The sequence below is a fragment of the Triturus cristatus genome, chromosome 11 (genome assembly GCF_964204655.1).
Source record: "Triturus cristatus chromosome 11, aTriCri1.1, whole genome shotgun sequence".
Classification (NCBI taxonomy): Eukaryota; Metazoa; Chordata; class Amphibia; order Caudata; family Salamandridae; genus Triturus; species Triturus cristatus.
The window spans coordinates 316,080,323-316,103,226 of NC_140594.1; the positions used below are offsets into that span (position 1 = coordinate 316,080,323).

General features: G+C 44.6%; 1 protein-coding gene across 1 annotated transcript in view; it reads right to left on the bottom strand.

Annotated features, from left to right (window-relative positions):
* Positions 1 to 22,904, bottom strand: part of TESC (tescalcin) — a 202,674-nt gene that overhangs the window by 30,808 nt on the left and 148,962 nt on the right. Inside the window, exons 2-4 of the mRNA XM_085632782.1 lie at positions 15,182 to 15,251; positions 3,737 to 3,817; positions 1,519 to 1,658 (exon numbers count right to left, since the gene is read on the bottom strand). Coding sequence (XP_085488908.1) covers positions 1,519 to 1,658; positions 3,737 to 3,817; positions 15,182 to 15,251 — 291 coding nt within the window. The remainder of the gene's footprint in view (positions 1 to 1,518; positions 1,659 to 3,736; positions 3,818 to 15,181; positions 15,252 to 22,904) is intronic.

Consider the following 22,904-nt stretch of genomic DNA (forward strand, 5'->3'; position numbering starts at 1 on the left):
AAGAACCAAATACAGAAGTCTGTTCTTGGACCTTGTAGTAAAGAAAATGTGTTTGTTCAAAGAAGGCATTTGCCTCAAGTAGTACGCCAATAGGTCCATGTCTCCGGCGAGAAGAGCAGTAAGAGTCTCCATCTGGTGAGTGAGCTGCTAGAAAGAATAGTCTTTGTGCTGTCTAAGTGAATTTACATACAGTACCCTCTTCTCCATGACTCTGTGAAGTCACAGATCAACTTAGCAGTTTATCAGGATTGAGTGACCTCTGCTACTTAAAAAGGTTAAAGCATATCCACTCCAAGAAAAATATGGCACAGCTGGAATACGGGAAATCACTGCTTTTGCGTTTGTCTAAAAAAAAATCTAAAAAGATTTCAGCCACTTTAGAATATATTTTGGCTCACACACAGATGGAATAGGACACAAGCCAACTTTGATATGACTGCATTCACCTCCAAAGGTATAAATAATTAGATTTCATTTGATTCCCAGCAGTATACACAATAGACGTCCTACATTCCCAATTCCTAAGAATTTAATTTCATTGCTGGACAGTAGGGTTGGGTCAACCTGGAGGACTGGCCATCCAGAAGTAAGCCATGTCTGTGACCTCATCTGCACATGTAGAAGGCCAAGTTAAGTTGTATTCTTAAAAGGCTGTTAAATATATTAATATGACATTTCAATAGCAATAAAAGCACTGTTTATGTGTGATCTGGGGTCATTTCTCCTAAAGGAAACACTTTGGTGCTTGTAGCAGGAGCGCAATATGTACTTTCGTCAAACGCGATGAATGACATGGAACAACATTCTCAAAGAAAGAACATACTGGCGGCACAACACATAGACACAAAGCAGTGATAATCATAGAAGTGAAAAAGAGAACAAAGCATATGGTATAATATTGTGGAGAACTGTAAATATTGTGGTTACGTTAAGGGCTAAATCAAAGTAAAAGTCGAATGATGCTTTCAACGAACCAAATAGTAACAAGAAAGTTGTACAGCATGTGGTCATGCAACTTTCAAGCTTTTTTTTTAGGTTCCCAGAGTCAACAAGGGAGCTGGGAGCGGTGATAGGGCACTGCCATTGGAAGACGTGGTAAGGTCCATAAGAGATGAAAAGGGATGGGAGGCTTAGCCTCTGTCCTCGGATGACCTTGAGGGTTTTCCTACTCCCTTTCTCTCAATTCATCAAGGAAGGGGGTCCCCCGACCATGGCTTCACTTTTGAACTATGAATGGATCTGTATTCTCATTTAGTATGGAAGGTGCACACGAGGTAAGCCTACTTTGAAGGAAAGTGGGAATCAGCCTGATCCAAAATGGATGCAGGTCTATGGAGGTTGCCCTTTGGTCTTGAGGAGCAGCAGTCTTCCAGTCTTTTTACAATTATGTATAATACCAGAGTGAAGGACTAGGCCTGGTGCACGAGTACCATAGAGAGTGAGGAAGTATACAAAATAACGCAGTATGGATAGGAGCTGGCATAATAATACATGCAAAAGATATCAAGCAAAGCTTACATTTCAGTTTCTCTTTCCGACAGAGGTCAACCTGCTCCTCATCCATCTTTCCCTCCATCGGCCGAAAATAGGACATAATGGTCAGAAACTGTTCAAAGTTAATTTCCTCTGCATACCCACGAGTTCCCGTCCGTAGGTTTCTGTAAGGGGGGGGAAACGAGATTGATGACGCATTTCACCTTGATAATAAAAACTGATTTTAAATGTCCTCCTCGAAGACAAGTAGGCCATGCCCAGAGCAAGCACAGACTTTGCGTCTTTCCCGAAAACGTGGGAAATTCATGGTAATATATAGGTAGCAATCATTGACCAAGCATTGTTGGTACTAGTAAGTTTTCAGTCACAATGGCAATTTACAAGCAGTAGTGCAAATATTGGCAACATTGTGGAGGGTAGAATATCCCTCCTGCCCTCGCAGTGGGCTATTGAGATATTCTTTCTTGAGGTATGCCTCTTTAGTTTCCACACCCGTGTTCTCCAGCTATCTTTCTCTGTTCCTTTGTCTTTGACTTCTTCCTCACTGTTGTCTTTTCTTGCAGTTCTCACGTCATATGGCTCTTATTCTTCCTACTTGTGCTATGGCACTGGAGTAGCCGTCAGACTATTATCTGTTCTGTGACCATTCTGCATTGCCTGCAGAGTGGCTGGGTGTACTGATCTCTACGGGTGGGATATACTATTCTTGCTCCTCAAACTTTTATTCTGACTTTCCACCTGGGGGCTCTCCATCTGTTAAGCTACTGTACTTCACATAGCCATCCTAATATTGTATCAGACTATGTACGTTTCATCTAAGTGCCTATCTACATATCTTTACAATTGCTCTTTTTTCAATATCCTGCCATTCTTTCTTTCTAGTAACCGTCTTTATGTGCCTTAACATGAGTTTTGTTTGTCGTGTATTAATTATTCTCTTTTCTTGTAAAAGTTTGCATACATTCTTGGATTGTTTGTGGTGTTTCTCAATTTTCCTTTATGTAGGTTGCTATTTGTTCCTCCTCCTCAGCCTCAGTCTTGTAATAGCTCCCTGAACATCCTCAAGCACTCCTTACTCCGTTTCATTTATTGGTTATTGTTGTCTTGTATATATGCTTTGCCTAATTCCTCTCGCATTGCACCTGTCTGTGATCTTTTCTTTGTAGCTCTGCTTACACCTAGTTCTCCTGCAGATTCATTGTGGTTTCTTCTTCAGCTCTTTTTGCCCGGTTTAAGCTTGGCAGCTGTTTCCTGTTTGGATTGGTTCTCTCGCCATCCCATGCACCCTGGATTAGCAGTCCATGAATGTTGTTCTCTGACTTGTATACCTATGCAGAATGGGAACCACCAGCACCTGGTAAAAAGATTGATGATATATCACTGGAATAGCATGGTTTAAATAGCGCCCTAAAAGAATACTGTGTCCGAAATATCGACTACCAAAATATTATGAAGGTAATTATATGTTTTCTAAACTTTATTCCACATATGTGAGCCTAGACAACATATACACATTAAAGGCATGCCGAGTTGATTTCGTAATTCTATTTTTAGCTACACATTCGTATCTAAACAACACTGCTGTTGCAATATTTAGGACACAATCTTTTTGTAGGACGATATTTCTGACCGCGATATTCTGTTATACAACCAGGTTTAGATGCCTTAAAATGTGATCAAGCAAGAGTCTCAACATGGCAGAGAAAACAAAAAGGCATGGCCAGTCTACTGCCAGAGGAAAACACCCATCCGCTAATGTGAACGCCTCGGCCTAAAGTGGAACAGCAGGTCAGCGGCCTAGCTGCTGTCTGTCCACACGCATGGCTGAGGCTAGCTGAGGCTAGCTGGGCACCACTTACGAGCTGTCCTCATCCAGGAGGCCCATCAATAACAACAGTCAGGCCCATTCCTGCAAGCACTCGTGGACGGGGCCCAGAGAAGCCACGGATAAAACGACATCAACTATGAAACTCGTTGGCCAAAATTATTGATGCTTGTCTTTACCCAACTGCCTGCAATTCTTTGGACTGTGCTGAGTATACCACACACTACACATACATGCCACACCTGCACAGTCTGTGGGTATCAATGGCTGTTTCACATAGTGCCACTGATTGGCTGTCAGAAACCATGGCTAAGACTTGTGTTGTGATTCAATGTGGTGATTCGGTTCTCTACAAATATAGGCAGACCCAGGGCTTGTGCGAAACAAGGGAAACACACACTCAGGAAGATGTCTTACCTTTTGTCAAAAAAGGCTTTGATAATTTTCGCCCTGATTGGGTTCGAATGCAGGTCGGGCATGCTCTCAAATTGTTCCTGGCTGTAAAAAATAAAAAAAAAAGAAAGATTTTGAATCCTGGATTCCATCAGAAAGAGTGACGAGTGAGGGGGGTGTAGGGTGCAGTGCCAGGAACAGAGATGAAGTGAACGGATACAGATACCTACAGTGATGAGGAATTAAAGCCCAGAAATGAACTTAGCCTAGGATAGTGGTGAACAAAGAGGCAGTACATTTTGAGTAAGAGAGTGTAAAGAAGGAAAGGAGACGGAAATAGAAGACTGATGTATGTGTCTTCCGTTCAAATAACAGAATTTCTAATTCAGAACATCAGATTTACGCAGCACCTAGCTTAATGGAGGGGAAGACACCCAAACATTAAATTATTCTGTATAAAGTACGGCGACTGTCCCTGGCTGTGATACCGCAAAGGGGCGAATGTGTTCTCTGAACATGTAGCGCATGAGGCTGCAGACCAAGGGGGACCACCGTGGAAGAGGTGCATTCATCTGCCTGGCGAGGACCATCAGGCTGTGAAGGGACCTCAGAGGCTCCCTGTAGGACAACTTGCAATATCCTTTTAACACGTGGCAGAAGGTATTTTCTTCTGTCTGAATGACCACACTTTTAGGGTTCACACAAACCATTTAAATCTTAGGGGCCATATGTACCAAAAGGTCATACAGCGCAGCAAGTCAGCTATGACTTGCTGCGCTGTGTGCCAGGAAAAAAGCAGAAATGTGCCATATTTACCATAATATGGCGCATTTCTGTCTTTTTCCAGCACTGGCGCACAATGTGCTGCCTAGCACCAATGCAGGCACCCTTGCACCATGGTGCAAGGCTGCCTGAGTTGTCAAGAGGATTGTTTTTGTGCAAGAAGGGATGCCTTTCTGCACAAAAACAATCCCCTCTGCCATTTTCTTCTTTCTATGTGTGCTGAAAAATGCAGCACACATTGAAAGTGGAAGTAACAAGGAGAAATAAAAGATATTTATTTTTGTTACTCCTCTCCTGGGAAGGTGTAGCATTCTGACACATTCCCAGGTCTACCAGTAATGGCAAATCTGGGAATGCTTCAGAATCCATGGGTGGATGCGTGGGAACACCCCCACTCCACCCATGGAACGTCTTCCCAGGGCAGAGTAAAGCAACACAGCGATATGTGCTCTGTTGCATTATTCTGGATATATTAAGCCACTTAAGCCTTGCGTGGTTTGTTAAATCCATCTTAAGGGTTGTGTCACTTTTGCACCCTATTGCATGACACAAAAGCACTGCAACTCTGTAAAAATATGCACCCTGGTGTCTTGCTCTTTCACATGACAGAGATAGCAAGTTTGCAGACATCAAGAATGCAAGTAGAATTTGTCGTGTGAAATCAAAACAAGCATTGGTAAATACAATAGGTTTTGCCTATCTGATTAATAATAAGCTGTTTTTTGCTGTAAGTTGTAGCTTGGTAATCTGTTGTGTAATAAAAGTTACTGAAATGCCATTAAAGTGTTTTGACTTGTTTATTGAGAAAGGCAATATATCGTGCTGTTACTGGCGGTACTAGAAAGCGGGGAGATTAGGTAAAGGGCGGAGGACGTAGAGAAAAATAAACGCGCAAAATGGGTAACAGATTTTTTCACCAAGGTCTTCTGAGTGACATCAAACAGACAACGAGGGTGAAGCTGGAGTTGCCTATAATTTCACTTAGAACTCTGAGGTGAAAAACATCCCCATTATTCACTGTTCACCATTCATAATTTTAAGATATGTATTACCCACCTGAATCATGTGCCCCTGCTTTCAATTACTATACAGGGACAGATGAGTAATGGGGGGGCCATACATTAAATGGTCTCTCCTTTCTGCCACAAACCAAAAGCCTGGCCTCGTGCCACCCACCCCATCACCCTCTGCCTTTCTTCCCCTTCCCTGCCCTTCCCCTCCTGATGTGATTTCACCTCTGCCAGTGCTGCACTGACAGGCTCTATGAGATCCCTGCCAGGAAAGCCTGGAATTCCTTTATGAAGTAGCAGCAGTAACATGTAACAGGTTCTGTTAAGCAGTATTACCACGTTGCAGCACGCAAATACCAAATTACTCAAATTTTGATTCTGGTGTTTACACTAGGAGCTTTGGTGAGCGCCATGCATGACATATACACCCTCTGTTACTGCTCATATGAGCAGCATAGGAATAGAGAAGTCATGTGGGAGCCATAATTAACCTGGTGTACCTCTACCCAATTCCTCCACATTTGGCATTAAACTCTTCTCTCTCACAAACATCGGAAATATTGCATGGTGTTCTGCCACCCACACCTACTGCACTTTACATTACCTGTCCCTCCCATAACCACATATAAACAATCATTGGCAAAGCTAATAGGGCTCTCCTTTGAGACTATTGGCTCAGCCATTTCCTTTTTTTTCATGCTGTACAGCATAGGCATGGCCCACTTTGGGAATGATTTTTAGCCATGCTGTTTAGCAGCATGACTGCTGTGCAGCGTGGCTAAAAATAATAATTAAAAAAAGGTCTATGATGCATCCAACGCTAATTCACTTTTATTTTTAAACAGTGCTTTAGCGCTGGCTGTTTCATAGTGTTTTTTTTAAATTGGTTTTAACCACACTGCAAAGCATCTGTGCTGCTATACTGCATGACTACAAAGTATTGTCAAATCCAATAACTCTCATAGGCAAGACCTATTGACTTTGCCAATGCTTGTTACTTTTAAACCAACAGAAACAGTATTCAAAATAGGCAAGTAAAATTAAAAGCACAGCTTCCATGTGACCCTGTGACATGCATAACTCCTACAGCCAATCCAGGCTCTTTAGCCAACAGCACTTCGCATGATGTGATTTTCAGACCCTGCTTAGAGTTTAGAAACACAGTTTATAGAATACAACTTTCTTGAAAGCAATCAGAGGTTACTCGCTGAAGTGCTGAAAGGGCGGAGGTGGCACTTCATGTGCAGGTGGTAGAAACTACTGCATTGTGCACGCTCCTGCTCACTGTTGTGTAAGAGAGATGCTGAACTAAGAAGATGAGAAAGGAAAGATGTTCATTGAATCCCTGAAAGTAAACTGCACATCCGGGGTGTCATACACTGTGCACTTGTGCACCCAGCCTGCTCTCAAAGGTTCAGATCAAGTGACAGGTGTTACTGATATGGTTTTTAAAAGGGTTCAACAACATGATGTAAACAATAAGGTTTTTAAAAAAACGCTAGTAGTAGTGCACATTATAGGGATGTTTGATAATTTAGGCTCACATGCATCAAAGCAAAAACCAGTCGCAAACGGGCAGATTCTCAGAATCTGCCCCTTTGCGACTGGGATTTTTCCATTTGGGATGCATCATCCCAAATGCAAAAATCGCAATTTAAAGAATCTCTAAATTGCGATTCCTTAAATTGCTATTGCATTTAAGGAATCACAAATTGAGATTCCTTAAATGCAATGCATGAAAGTTAAAAAATTAGCGATTTCGCTAATAGGGGGAGCAAATTACCATGAGGTTGAACTTCATGGTTATTTTCCAAAAACTTTGAAAAATGCACTAAAGTGCATTTTTCAAATTTCTATTTTACACACACACATGCCCTTGGGGCATGTGTGTGTGCAAGATGTATTCATATGCAGATTTCAGGGGTGCAACAGGGTGTCTTGTTGACACCCTGGCACCCTTGAAATAGCATGAGAAATTTGCGATTCTCTAATTGAGATTAGCAAATTGAGAAAGTCTTCCCATTCATTCCTATGGGCCTCTAGGCCCATAGGAATCAATGGGGAGGTATTCCTTAATTATGACTTGCAATTTGCGATTAGCAATTAAGGAATGTTTAGGATTTGCTATTTTGTAAGCGAATTCTACATGCATAGCCTTTTGCTATTCCTTATTAGCGAATCCTTATTTTTCGCTATTAAGGAATCGCAAATGGCATTGTTGATGCATGTGCCAGATATTTGTTTTATAGTCCAGGTATATTCAATCATCCAAATGTATTCACCAAAGTGAGCTACAGGTGCACAGACAGATTAATAAGTACCTTTGACACACATTGTAAAAGTGATTGACGCTCGGCAATCCTTCCTTTCCAGAAGCCTCACTGGACAGAAGTTTTAACATGCACCAACAATAAGAAAAAAGCGCAAGCACTATTGAGGGAGCAGCAGGCAGGGCGAGTGGGAGGGGAAAGAAATCACATCGGGAGCAGCTTAACGTGAATCCATCTGTGCTTGGTCCCTGCTCCACAGCAATTATCGGAAATTATGTTTCGCCTGCAGTGGCTAATTAAGGTGGCTGCAAACAAGAGTGACAATAAGCTAACAAATGGTAAGCAATGGGCGGGCTTGAAGCCAGTTTTGCATACAGTAGTGTCTGGCAAGCAAGACGCATGCTCTCGCAGGCTCGATTTTAAAAACCCCAGATACTTGCCACCCCGCCACATTTCACACCCACCTTCAGTAAGACTCTCGCCTTCCTTACTAAATCTGTGGCGTGCTCGCATCAACGCTCTGCAATATCTCCTCCCCCTTCCATCAATGTCCCAGTACAAAAATATCACTCCCTGGTGTCATGCCATCCTACCATTCCATTCACTATCCATTCCCATCTCTTGCCCTTCCCCATACCACAAACCCTATCTTGCATCCTGCCACCCTCAGCACGATCCATCTTCTCCTCACCCTTCCTGATCAAAAAACAAAATACACCCTCTGCACGTCACCCTCCCACAAAAAAACTCTACTTGGCATCCTGCCTCACACCTACACCACCCTCTGCGCTTTCTGTTCCTCTCTCATCCTGAAGCCATGATTCATGCCCTCACAGTGAAAGTGTAGAGATAGTGCCTGCCCTGCTGACACTGGCTCCTGGAAGAGCCACTCATTCGCACTGCACGCTTTGACTGAAAACAGATTAGATATTGTAATGTTATTTTCGATGTAATGTGCTGCTCCTGGTTAATCTCAGCCAACGTCAAAGATCCATCGCCTATTCAGCGAGGATTTTCTCCTTGATGAATGGTAAATTCTCCTCGCTGTAAACCTGGGATCCCCCTCCATGGGTAGGCAGTGGTCCGTTCCTGACAGAGGATCCGCTTTGGATGGCACAGGACTACCCCATGCATTCCTACGACTACCCTGGGTCTCTAGATCGCTGTGGGGAGCGCTAGATCACCATCAGTGAGAACCAGGGCTCTGGGCCAGGCACTTCTCGCTCTGACATCAGAGCAGCAAATAACTGGACTTAGAAATTTTTTTCTATAATTGGTTCCTATACAAAACAAGAAAATAATTGAAACGTCTTTCCAGATATAGCTGGGCATTCCATGCATTTTGACAAAAATGGTATGGGAAGTCCACCACAAAATAAGTAAATTATGGCCAAAGAAGTAGATAATTAGAGGCGCTTCTACAACATGTGCAGGGGGGAAATCCTCATTCCATTAGCTGTACTGAAGCACCACCTCCGAGCTCCTCGCAGCCCTTTATAAAAGGATTTAAACCCAGAACAAGTCTCATAGAGCGCATGCTGGCGCGCAAGCATCTGCTGCAGGAGATCCGCTATTTATCCTCATTGAGTCTAAAAAAAATTCAAAAAAAACGAAAATGTCGCAGGGGCCCATTTAAAATTTGGAGATAAATACAGCGCAGAGGTCTCCCAGAGGTTAGTATTGTGGAAGAAATTCATCCCATGGTTTCTACCCCATACTTAGAGCTTCCGCCAGAAGCTGAATGATTTTCAGCCTCTTTGAAATTCTAAATGAGGCCCGTAGTCCACAGGCGAAGCCCTAACGTCGAAGTTTTTAGTTCTCGAACTCCATTAATTAAAAAGTCTGAGGTGTCACGGAAAGATGTATTAAGTGTCCTTTAAAAGGAAACCGGCAGGGCTTCTCTGTTAAACAGCAGGTGTCGCAGCACAGATCTCCGACCCCTCTGGTGCTGCTTCAGGAAGAGGACTGGGACGCAGCGACATGTGGGTGAAGCCCCGGTTGTCTTCTCGCGCGCTGAGCATGGGTAGTCTATCGGACACAGAATGAAGGGTCTGGTGACCTAGTTCTCCTCACGCCAGTGACGTGGTGGTCAGGCATTTCATTGTTCTGTGGACTTTGCAAGGACAGTAACATTAGAGACTAGGACAAAGGGGTCGGACCACTGAGCGGGAACATTCTATTAGGTACAGGACCAAGGGTGAGCCTAAAAGTCTAGCTCTGCTGCGTCAGACTTGGCACGGATTGACGCACTGGGCAGTTTTCACTGTTCACTGGGCCTTGCTCGCATGCTAAAGAAAACAAGCATTTGCAATGCAATAGGTCTCGCATTTACGCGAGTTTGAGCTATTGACATTACAAATAATAATGCCTTTTTTTTTTTAAGCATAAATAAAAGGCATTGTTATTTACAATGCCAATTGCTGAAACTCTCGTAACTGCGAGACCTATTGCATTGCAAATGCTTGTTATCTTTATGTTGTCGGTGTCTAGCTGTTATGGATACAGCCTCTGAGCTGAAGGGTGACAGGAAATGCGAAAGGGCACTAGAGCCGTGAGCAGTCAACAGTTACGGATATTCTTAATTTGGTGCCTGGAGGAAAAGGGAAACACGTGCCTTCTGAGGCAGTAATTGGCAGATAAGCAAAGAACACTGTCAAACAACACACACGTTCATTGAAACGTCAATCAAAGTGTGTTTGGGGCGATCGCATTTGTTTAAAGACAGTGTGCCGATGCTTGTTTGATAGCAGTCGCTATGTGGGATAAACACAGGCCTTAGGGCTCCTTAGATGACATCACTTCAGCACATACAGGAAACTCCATGCCATTACTGCACACCACATTCCAGCCCACACATTTCCTGTGAAGGGGCATACCTTTAAAGATCGCCCAAAAAGAGACAATGTGGAAACAGCTCTCCTTCGTAAAAGAAAACGCGAATTCAATTTAGTAACTGTTGTGGTTCGAAGCTGGATAAAGAACTAGAGCAGGAAGCAAACACACATTAAGATCAAGTTTAATGTTTAAGGAATACATCCTACACAAGTTGCCTACTCACTAAAAGCCGTGTAAACATGCAATTTCTAAGATTCACCTGCCTATTTAAAAATGTTGTCACTTTCAGCCTTTTCCGAGCTTATTTCCCAATTGAAATGTGGAAAATATAGACGTGGTGTCTAAAAAATATAACAACAACAAATTATTATAAGGGCATAAAACCACTTATTGTGATGTCATTTCCTGCGATGCGATTGTGATTTGCATATGATAATTAGTCCCCCCGACTATACGTGTGCTCTGGGCTGAACATTAAATATAAACAAACTAAAACGTTCAACGGAGCCGCTGTTCTACGACCACGTGCATAAAGTATCCAAACATTAAACTCGAAAAGGGCGCCGCGATTCCGAAAACGCTACGGGATCGCACAAAGGCGCTATACAGACGCACGTAGTGACATAAAACGAATGTTTCCTATCGTAAATCTTGGAATGCTGGCACTCCCCTCCCGCCGCTGTGAACCATGTACACAAAGTGCTGTGCTTTACCCTAAGCTGTAAATCGCCCTGGCGAGGCCCCTTTCTATCTGAGCATCACGACGCTACTTTAAGACACCGCAGGAAGGGGGTGGCAAATGGTGTGCACTTTCACGGCCGCTTTGATGTCCTCAGTGGCCGCGCGGCTCACTGAGGACATCAAAGCGGCCGTGAAAGTGATCAGGCAGTGCTTTTCAGGCTGCCAAATGGTGCGCGCGCCCGGCGCACATGCACTGTATTTGGAGGCCTGAAAAGCACTCGTTTGCACTTCCAGATTCCCCTTTAACAAAAGCTCTCACGAGAGCAGCGCTAAAGCGCTGTCTCAGGCGAGACCTAAAAACACTTGGAAAATGGTTGAAGTGTTTTAATGAGGGGGCTAGGGCTTGATTGTGTAAGCCACGCCACAAAGAAATTGTGATGAAAGGAATTACTTTTCAAACTGGATAGTCAAATTAAATTGATCTGAACATTAATTACACTTTGATGTTGGTTGTAATTTAAGGTACAGTGTGGCCTGGTTCCAAGGAGAGCTGAAGTGCTTTACAAAGAACATTTTTACAGAAAAAACTGCATCTAAAACACGAGGTGAGGTGTTGAGGGTAGAGTATTATGTGAGTGGACATCTGAGTTCTTATTATAGAAATTAGGATGTGATAGGGAGGGTATCAAAACTCGTATTTGAGACAGTACTTTACAGGACACTGTAATGTTGAATTTACACATTACACAAATAGTTACATCACATTGAAAATATTTGTAGTTTCAGCCACAATCGCAGGAAGTGATTTGCCCAGAATCACAGTTTTTTTTCCCGGTGAAGGGCCACCTTCCGCATTAAAAGCAACAACCGAAGTCTTTGGAGCAAAAGGTCAGGAACGAAGCCACTAGAATACCATCTCCCACATTATAAAATAAGAACGTATTGAAACATTGTAACGATTTTTAAATTTGATAACAAAATATAGAAACAGTTTGAACAATGAACTTGAAAACTATTGGGTTGTGTTACTAAAAGGAAGCAATCTGCAAATCTCTGGAAACTGCCTCTGTAGCACAACCACGACTGGCCTTTGCTGCCGCCCTCCTTCCAAGTACTAATGAGGGGTCAGAAAAAGCAGATGGACCCATTGCGCCCAAGCCTTGCACGTGCCTGAAGTGGAGCTGCAAAGGTGCTTTGTGAGTTCTTTCTGTGGGATTGGGGGTGGTATGTAAATAATCATGCATTCTTATTACTTCATGATACCTTCAACTTTAGTCTCATTGTCTAAATAAATTAGACTTGTTTTTTTTAAAGAAAAAGAAACATCAAGAACAGTGTACAGGCTTCTATGTAGAATGCCTTCATTAAGCTAGTGCATAGTTGATTAGTAACTTTCAGGACCACATAAGGGCAGTTCTTAGGCTAGGATAACGGAGGACGACTGAAAGTTTTATTTTTTTTAAACAGCATAGTTATTTCCATCTGACAGTTATCCTTGTTTTCCATTCCACATAAGAGGTCACGACCTCCTTGAATGCTGTCAAAATAAATGATAAGGCAAGCTTTGGTTTTTTAGTAACTTTAATACCCATAAGAGCACAAGACGCTAGTCCATTCTCAGTTCCACAAACCCTCTGTCTTAGCAAAGAACAGAAAACAGGGCAGTTTTAAAAATGGGCAGCTGTGAGACGCATGGGACGCCCCTCTTGCACTCTCCGCTCTACCATGACTAAATCTTTTGCATATTTCAAATTTAGCTATAAATGTACGGGGCGGATTACAGTGTCGGAGGTCGAATTGCCGACCGCTATTGGGGTGGTCGGGAGACCGCCCGACAAGGAGTCGGCAGTCCGACCACCGAATTATAATGCGACCTTCATTCTGGTCGGAAAGTGCTCTTTAACACGATGGCTTGTGCTGTGGGCCAGGAAAAGGGCGGCAGGACGTGCCACAGTGTTAAAGAGCACTATGTGCACATCTATGCACCATGTGGTGCTTGGCACGCGGTGCATGGATGTCCATGGGGCCACTACATGTGCCCCCAGGGCCATTTTGCAGTGACCCACGAGGGAAGCAGGCCTTGTTTTGGGTCCCAAAGTCCCTTTCCGGCAGTTTTTTTGATGGCGATCGGCCTAAAGGGCTGTCTGTTCGTGGGTCCGCCACCAGCGGCATGTTAGTGGTGGTCCCACCCACATCAAAATAAACCCCCTATGTTCTCTACAAGAGCGATTTTCTTCACTGAACTAGTCCGTTTAAAGCGTCGGCTCAGGCTTTTGTACAATTTATTTTAAAATGGGAAGTAATATCTTTTTTGCGCCATCCATTTTCTCTGAGTATGTTTTTAATTTAGTTGGGAGGGTTCACTGGAATCCTACTGATCTCTTTGGTACTAGCATGTGACCTTATATCAAACCATCACATGCTTGCACCATTACACATGCACATTATTACAACCTGACATGCGCCCAGGCATCACCCATTCACACAAGCACAATTACATGTCACGTCCTCTCATTCGCACACAACAGTCTCACATGCTCACACACACCATCACGCATAGCTCAGACTGCTTCTGCAAAATCTGTATGTCTTCTACATGTGAGAAGGTGTACACTGTTTTTGCTTGTGTAGCAGCTGTTGAGGTAACAGAAGCCTGCACTGCTGCTGCAGTGTGAGGAAGCTTGTAGTGCTGATTCCTGGGCATTATTGTTCTGTGTATGCCAAGGTGTGCATTTCACATGCTGCACATGTGCAGTGTATGTGTGGAAAACTTACACTGCTGCGCCATCCGTACATTAGAGAAGCTTGCACTGCTGCTGCCACCTGTTTATGTGTTAAGCTTGCACTGCTATGCCACCCGTATGTTAGAGAAGCTCTCACTGATCCTGTCACCTGTTTATGTGTTAAAGGAACTTGCACTGCCGCTGCCACTTGTTTATGCGTTTGAAAAGCTTGCACTGCTGCTGCCACCTGTTTATGCATTAGAGAAGCATGCACTGCTGCTGCCACCTGTTTATGTGTTAGAGAAGCTTGCACTGCTGTGCCACATGTTTTTGTGTTAGAGAAGCTTGCACTCCTGCTACCACCTGTTTATTAATTATTCCATTATAGAAGCATGCGCTGCCACCTGTTTATGCGTTAAAAACACTTGCACTGCTGCTGCCACCTGTTTTTGTTTTAGAGAAGCTTGCACTCCTGCTGCCACCTGTTTATGCGTTAGCGCAGCTTGCACTGTGCGTCACACTTATGCTAGAGAAATCTGTACTGCTGCTGCCACCTGTTTTTGCGTTAGAGAAGCATGCACTGCTGCTGCCACCTATTTATGTGTTGGAGAAGCTAGCACTACTGCGCCACATCTACGTTAGAGAAGCTTGCACTGATGCAGACACCTGTTTATGTGTTAGAGAAGCTTGCACTGCTGCACCACACATACATTGGAGAAGCTTGCACTGATGCTGCCACCTTTTTATGCGTTAGAAAAGCTTGCACTGCTGCGCCACACATACATCAGAGAAGTTGGCACCGATGCTGCCACCTGTTTGTGTTACAGAAGCTTGCGCTTCTGCTGCCTCCTGTTTATGTTTTAGAGAAGCTTGTGCTGCTACTGCCACCTGCTTGTGTGTTAGAGAAGCTTGCACAGTTGCTGCACATCTTGTACCTGTGGGGTATATTAGGGTACAGTCAGATTGGAAAACAATAGTAATACATTTTGCAGATCTCTTAAACATCTGGAAACTTTCAGACCGACCACTAACTAGCAGCACCTTTTTGACTTTGAATTACCGTGGGCCAGACAGTTGTCAGCGTGAAAGAGTGTGCACAATTAGAAGACAGTGGGAGTGAGACACACACGAGGCAGCACCCAGCCTGCAGAGCGAGAGGCCTCTTACCGGATGGTCGGCTGATCCCCGCTCAGATAATTGAACCTCTTGTGCAGGTGCTCGATCTGCTCAGATGTGACTGTTGGGGAAAAGAGAGAAATGTTACGGATCGAGAACCTTGGATTTATCGAGGTCAATACCTCACACCTGAGTCTATGCAGCAGGGACGCAATGTGTGATTTAATAAAGAACCGACAAATTGCACCATTTCACTTGCGCATGCTGCGGTACAGTCTCACCCATCCCTCCTTTTCCCCACGCGCCTCATCGCGTTCCCAGCATAACTCATCAGTTCAATGGAGTCTCGCTTGACCCAACTCCACTAAGGTACCCAAAGGAAGTCTCACTCCGTCCCACCTCCAAAGCCTCATGCTTGCCGCTGGCCTCATACAGAGTCCCACTTCGGCTTCTTCACAGGGTTCTCATAGTTCAGTGGAGTCTCACCCTTTTCCTCCATCACTGGTCTCATACAGCACAATGGAGCCTCACTAATTCCAAACATTGCTGGTATCATGCTCTTCAATGGAGTCTCATTTATGCCTAGCCACAAGCCTCACACACCTCAGTGGAGTCTCACTCTTTTCCTTCGTCGCTGGTCTCATACAGTGCAATGGTGTCTTGAATATTCTTTATGTCTCTGGCCTCATATGCTTCAATGAATTCTCACTCGTACCCTCATCACTTGCCTCACACACAACCAACGAGTTTCACTCATTCCCCGGAATGGAGTCTCACACACTCTGCACATGCTTTCCTCATTCGCTACAAACCAGCCTCTCATTACCCGCATTGATGGTCTCATACAGTGCCAGGAATTTTCATCTGGCTGGGCCATGGGTGCTTTCGGGTGGGCCACGGTGGGCCCAATTTGTGGTCCTTCTGGAGGTAGCTTACAAGGTCTAGATTAAATCATATCTACTTCCAAACAGGCACCACCATACAAATGGTATATTCTGTGTGTGCATAGAGGGTAGAGTAGTGGTAAATTGAGCTAAGTTTCATTATAGTGTTTGGGGGGTTAGCGGTGCAGATGTGTAAGCATTTTGTGTGTTGTAGTCTTAGTTTGATACTCTCAAATTATACAAACACCAATTACCAATGATTTGTGAGTTCAAAGAGTATGACTGGAAACAATGTCCGTATTAACATGGAGGGAAGTTCTCACCCTACACACACAGGGGAATGCTTATCGTACCTCCAGAGAAGCTTCCTAAATGGAATGACGCCTATACAGCACTACAGGGATTGAAATCACCAACTCTCCGGGCAGCAATCCTCATGTCCTTAGCACAGGAGTTTGGGGATGCCATTTCACGTCGAAGTGTGAAAACCACAGTTCCACCATCTCAGACAACTGAGTAAGAGGATTAATGAAGATAAACAAGAGTAGGTTAACATAACAGAAATCTATAAGAAATGGTGAAGAGGTGTGGAAGAAAATCCTTGAGATCAAACGTTGAGGTTCCAAAAGAATGGAGTAAACCCAGAGTAACAGCGGTCTGCCTCTAAAGAGCTCCTATCCCATGAGATTCAGGATGCCATTTAATCATAATTTCAAGATGAAGCCCTTCAATAAGATACCACCTTTCATCCCAGACAGAAAGAAAGCTGGTTACGGACAGCGTAGCACACAGCCTGGTATGATTCATGGTTGCTCTCTCTGGGTTAATCTCTCATTTAGTCTAATAATGCAACTACATAAAACACTTTGCAGTGATGCTGGTTGTAGAGTAAAGCCAACCTCAACTCGTCAACACAAGCACCAGGCCTGCAACTGGCTCCAAGGTTAGCCTACATCAACTTTAAGGTGTTTGCCTTTTTCGCAAAAGTTGGTTGCCATTTAGTGCAGGAGATCAAACCCTATGCCCCCAGGCAGATGCTAAGCTGCTTCGTCCAGATTCGAGCAACCACCCCAATATACATTTATGTACAAATGGTAACCACTGATAATGCATTAAATGATCTGTGCATTTCCACCAAAGTCCAAAAAAGCTGAACGTCTGTTCTTCTTATGATGGTATGTTAATCGCTACATTGTTAAACTCCAATTTTACTCTTGTAATTTACATTTGAGAGCTGTGTCCTAGAGTACCTTAATTCTGAGCACTTTTACACTGGCTATAGCTAAGAATAGAATGCTCAGTGGTGTAACCAGGCCTCTGTAGCCTTTTTGTGCAGGAGGGGTCCCAGCCCCTCTAGGGGGCCCCTCTGCCCTTCAGAGGTGCCCAGTCACCAAGGCCAATGAATATCTGTGAGATATGGGCAGCTCAAGGTCCCCTCATCTAATTCTGCAAGGGGGACCTATCATTTTGGGTAATGCCATTGGGAATGATTTGACTTAATCAGGCTCCAGGCGATCCCACCACACCAATCTGCCAACCCCACAGCAGTCTAAAGAAAGAAAGGCGCACTATGTTCTCACGTCAGAAGACAGCCTGTAGCTGAGGTAGAAGTTACAGTGTTCGGCTATAATATTAAACTTGAAAGACAAACGTAAAAAGCATCACCTTCAACAGCCTTCATCTCTGGCTGCTGTCAGTGGCTTAGCCAGCGTGTCATGGGCCCTAGGTCAAGAAACAAACTGGTTCCCCCGTTTGAACTGTGAAATACAGCAATAATCAGGTTTCAAATGGCACCCTCCAGCCTCTGGGCCCTGGTGCCACTGCACCTGCTGCATCCTGGAATCTCTCATCTTCTGCTGGGTGATGGTGAATAGTGTGAGCGAGTGCAGGGTGAGTGGTGCCAGTGCAGGGTGAAAACGATGCAGATCTGAGTGTCGAGAGAACTGAATGAATGCAATACTAAAGGAGGGCTCATGTGAGTGTCGGTGAGGGGAGTGCATGCAGAGTGATAGGAGCGAGTGCAGAGTGGTGTGAGCGGTGTAAATGCAGGGTGAGTGGTGTGTCTGTGTGTCAATGCAGGGTGAGCAGCGAGAGTAAAGGATGATCTGTGAGAGTGACTAGTGAGTGCATGGTGAGAGGAGTTAGTGCAGGCTGTGTGGTGTGTCTCTGTACGTTCCAGCTGACTATTGTGCCTGTGTGCAGAGTGAACAGAGTGCCTGTATAAGTGCAGGCTCAGAGGTGTCTGTGTGAGGAGTGCAGAGTGAGAGGAAGGAGAGCAAGGTGAGTGGTGTGACTCCAGGGTGAGTGATGTGCTTGTTTGCATGTTGTGAGTGCAGGGTGAGTGGTGTGCCATGAGAGTGACGGTTTAGCTGTGGGAGTACTTATGTTGGTGCACGGTGAGCGATGTGCCATTGTGAAAGTAGGGGGAGAGGAGTGACTGCAGGGTGAGTGATGTGACCATATGAGTTTGGGTGTGGACGAAAGTGCAGAGTCGGAGGAATGAATGCATGGTGAGTGATATGCTTGTTTGAGTGAGATTGCAGGGTGAGCAGTGAAAGTGACAAGTGAGTGAAGTGTCACGTGAGCGCAGGGTGAGTACTGTGCTTGTGTGCATGTAGGGTGAGTGCAGGGTGAACAGTGTGAGTGCTTGGTCAGTGGTGTGAGTACAGTGTGATCACTGTGAGAGCAGGGTTAGCGGTGTGCTCAAGTGACCGCAGGGTAGGTAGAGGAAGACTGGCGTGAGTTAATGTCGAGTGGCGTGAGTGCAGTATGGTCACTGTGAATGCAGAGTGAATGGTGAGCTCGTGTGAGCGCAGGGTAAGAGGACGATAAATGGTGTGAGTGCAGGGTAACAGCATGAGTGCATGCTGAGCAGTGCGAGTGAAGTGTGGTCGCTATGAGTGCAGGGTGAGCATGAGCCGTAAGAATGAGGAGTGAGTTGTCTGAATGCAGGCTGTATGCCCAGACACCTGGAGTAACTTAGCATGTTATTCACAGTTGGCGGGTAGAGTTTCAGATATACTATTGCTATTATGACATCAAACTGGGATGAAGGATGGAGGAAAAAAATAATTTACTGATCCTGCAACGAGCAAAATCTCCTGATTAGGTTTCCCAGCTGACTGGATTTCTATCGGCACCCAGGATTTTGATGTCCCGGCCAATACAGAAAGCACCTGAAGCCGGTATTTTTAGCCCTGATCTGTGCACCTTTCAAACAGCACATATAAATATAAAGTACTTTTAAATGTGTTCTAGAGCTGTATTAATGACCCATGACAATTAATTAAAGGAAACAAAGACAGAAAATGAATGCAACATACGATTTTATTTACAGCCCTATTTAGTATCACAACCAGCCAGGGCATTGCAGACTGCTTAAACGACAAATGGACGATATGTTTCTCTTGGAAAGGTGGCAACCCTCCTCTTGATATGCCTTCTCACGAAATGCATTCTCGCTCTGTCCCAGTAAAATACAAATGTAAGGAATAGGCAGAGTGGAGACCCAAGGGATGCTGGAACTATTGAGAAAAAAAATACAAAGCTTCGTTAACCAATTATCAAAGGCCGGTAAAGGGTCTTTTAAGGACCTGTGAAAAACTCGGGTGTGGCTGAGATAGGAAGCAAGACACTACCCATCCGATCCCACAGCAGCTCAAGAACACCACAACGTTTGGCCTGATGTCACAGAGAAAGAGGAATTTAATATGTGCATTTTACAATTGATTGGGAGGGCCAAGGGTGAAGTTTGGGTGGGCCTGACCCACCCTCTAGAACCGGGCCTTTACAGCACACAAAGTCTCACAGATTCTCTACATCACTGGCCTCGTGCACCACAATGATTTATCAGCCTTTCCCTACCTCATAAACTACTAATAATGAGGCTGGCTCAGTACTCATATTGCTAATATAATAAACTTCAGTGGATTCTCGCACATTCCTGGCTCCAAATGTTATGATACATGTTAGACAATTTCCAAGCAGACCAGTGCCATAGGTTTTCCATAATGCAATTTGTAGGGCTTATATTAACACCAGCCTTTTGAATCCCGATGTGCTGCCTGGAATTCGTGGTGTATCTTTGCTCTTAGGGACTACGCCTCCCACAACCCCCTGCTGCTGCTGGAGAGCAGCAGTAGTGGCCATGGCGCTCTAAAGCGCTCTCCTGCTTCCCACAGTGTGGAATGCGCTGCCTGGAATTCGTGGTGTTTCTTGGCACTGCGGGGACACTATGCCTCCCACAACTCTCCTTGCTGGTGCTGGAGAGGAGAGGAGGGGCCATAGCGCTATAAAGCGCACTACTGCTTCCGGCAGCGTAGGATGCACTGCCTGGAGTCCGTGGTGTTTCTAGGCTCTGCGGGGGACAATCCATCCCACAACCCCCTGCTGCTGCTGGAGAGGAGAAGGAGTGGCCATAGTGCTCTAAAGCGCAGTGGCATAACACAGGCCCCCACAGCCCCCGCGGTGTGGGGGGGCTCCCAAGCTCCAGGGGTCTCCCTCAGCCCAGTACTCCGAGTCCTGGAGAGGGCCCCTCCACGTACCTTGCAGGGGGGTTCCTCAAGTTTCGTTATGCCAGTGCTAAAGCGCTCTCCTGCTTCTCGCGATGCGGGCGCAGTATAAATCCCTAACTCCCAGGAAGAGCTGAAGGGGCCTTGGCCATCTTGGTTTCCTTGTTTCTCAAGGGTAAGCTGGAGGAGCTGGTAACTGGTGCCTTCAATCTTCAAGCTTGATCGATAACTTTCCAGAGTGGTCCAGAGTGTTACCGAAATATTATTGCTGAATTTTTATAATGTTGCCAACCCGACATCATGTAATTTGGGAAATGTACACGCCTTCAGTTGCTTTTTGAAAGGTAGCAAGAAGGGGGATCTTAGTGTGTTTTTAGTTGCGATTTTAACATCCATTTGTGGGAGGCTCTAAACCAAATCCTAGCTGTACATCTGGTTGCAAGATTAGTCCAGGCCTACAAATGGAGCATAGCCGGAAAGAGAATTTCCTTAACATTATTCTTTGCAAGCTGAATCTAGTTCTTTGCTTATTTTGTTTCTCCCTATACCTCTCCCACATTCTCAGGTCGAGGATGTGCTTCTATAATAGTTTTTGCCTTTGTTTTTGCCCCCTTTTATAGCCAGATAAATGATATTAAGATCCCGGTAATACGTTTTAGTGACCATAACCCAGTTTGTCTGTCCTTGGGGTGGCCAAAGCCAGTTCTAAGGAGCTCCCAGAGTATGAACAGCGAATGGGTTGTAATTAGCCAAGGGAGAAGATTAGGATGGTCACAAACTATGCCGGATGATTTTAACAGGAAGTCGTTCTCCACTTGTCTTTCTCAGCTTGCCATTTGTTTAAATCACAAGTCCCTGCACAATGAGATAGCGAGTGCCTTTATTTGCATCACCGGTAAAGTAGGAAGCCTCCTCATGTTACCACCATTAAGAAGAGTGGGGCGCATGTGTAGATGGCCTGATAAGGGGAGTTTGTTAGCGTATAGAAGATTGCAGAGAGCTCTGAGATCTGAACCTAGAGACAAGTTTTTGGTTACCGCCTATTGAATTAGTTATAAATTAGAGATTAAATGGTGTAAAAATTGCCCTAAAAATGAAGCTTGGGCGAATTTTCTTCAATCATGTTGTTTGAATAATAATCCATGTTCCGGGCCATCATTAACCATGCCTGTCTTGCTGTGAATGATAATGGGTCTCTCTGACACCACATTTACCCCCATAGCTGGGTAACACATTTTAGCGGGATTTATAATTACCCGGCTTCCAACATTGGTTATGATATCTAGCCGTCTATTGGTGGGGTTTCCAATTTAGTGTACAATTTTGAGGACGTTAAATCAAGTATCCTCAGACTTTCTAAGAGCAGGAACCCTTGCCCAGATGGGATCCCGCCAGAATTGTACTTAAATGAACTCGATGTTTGGGCCCCTTTACGAACACAAATATTAAACGCAGCTGTCAACGATGGGCTCTACACTTTTGGACCGCCTCGATTATAGTCCCTGTATTTAAAAAGGGGGGCAATGACAATCCACAGTGTTAAAGGCTGATTCCTCTGATTAATTCTGTCATGAAGGTCATTGGCGTGTTGTCCTTAGTAGATTGATGGCCTGGGCTGATGAGAATCAAATCCTGTTAATTTTCCAGAATGGATTTAAACCTGGGAGCGGGACCACTGAACAATGTTTGAATTTGTACCTGATTATTAACAAATACACCATGGTTAGACCAGATTCAATCCATATGCCTTATGGCCTTCATGAACCTCACCTCGGCTTTCGACAGAGTCAACTGTTCCAAATTATGGGAAATACTTCTGTCTATGGGAGTCAAACCGGATATTGTGTTCTTTTTGAGGAACCTTCACTCTAACACAGCTGTTTCAATTAGTTATACCATTGACTCTTCCGGAACGCAGCCATTTACGACTAATAGAAGGTGTTCGTCAGGGATGTATCTTGGCTCTGTTTCTTTTCACGCTGTATATCAAAAAATTAGACAAGGTACAGTCAGGGGCTGATTGCCAACTAACTGGGAAACAACCATTGCCTGCATTACTTTATGCAGATGACACAGTTCTGCTTGCCAGAACTGCTTTGGGCCTGCAAACACTTGTGAAAGCCTTTGTGGCCTTTATGAATGACCTGGAGCTGCCCATAAACTTTAATAAATCTTTTGCAATGACGGTTGGTCTGCGAGCTACTGAAACCAAGTCTTTCCACATTGAGGGCCATATATTAACAAAGGTTCCAGCCTTCTCTCATTTGAGGCTCATGTTTGACTCCGGTATGAACTGGACAGGGCCATCTTAACAGCATTATAGGCTCCTGGGCAAAGCAGTGCACTGGGCCCTGCCTACACAACCACTCACAAGAATAA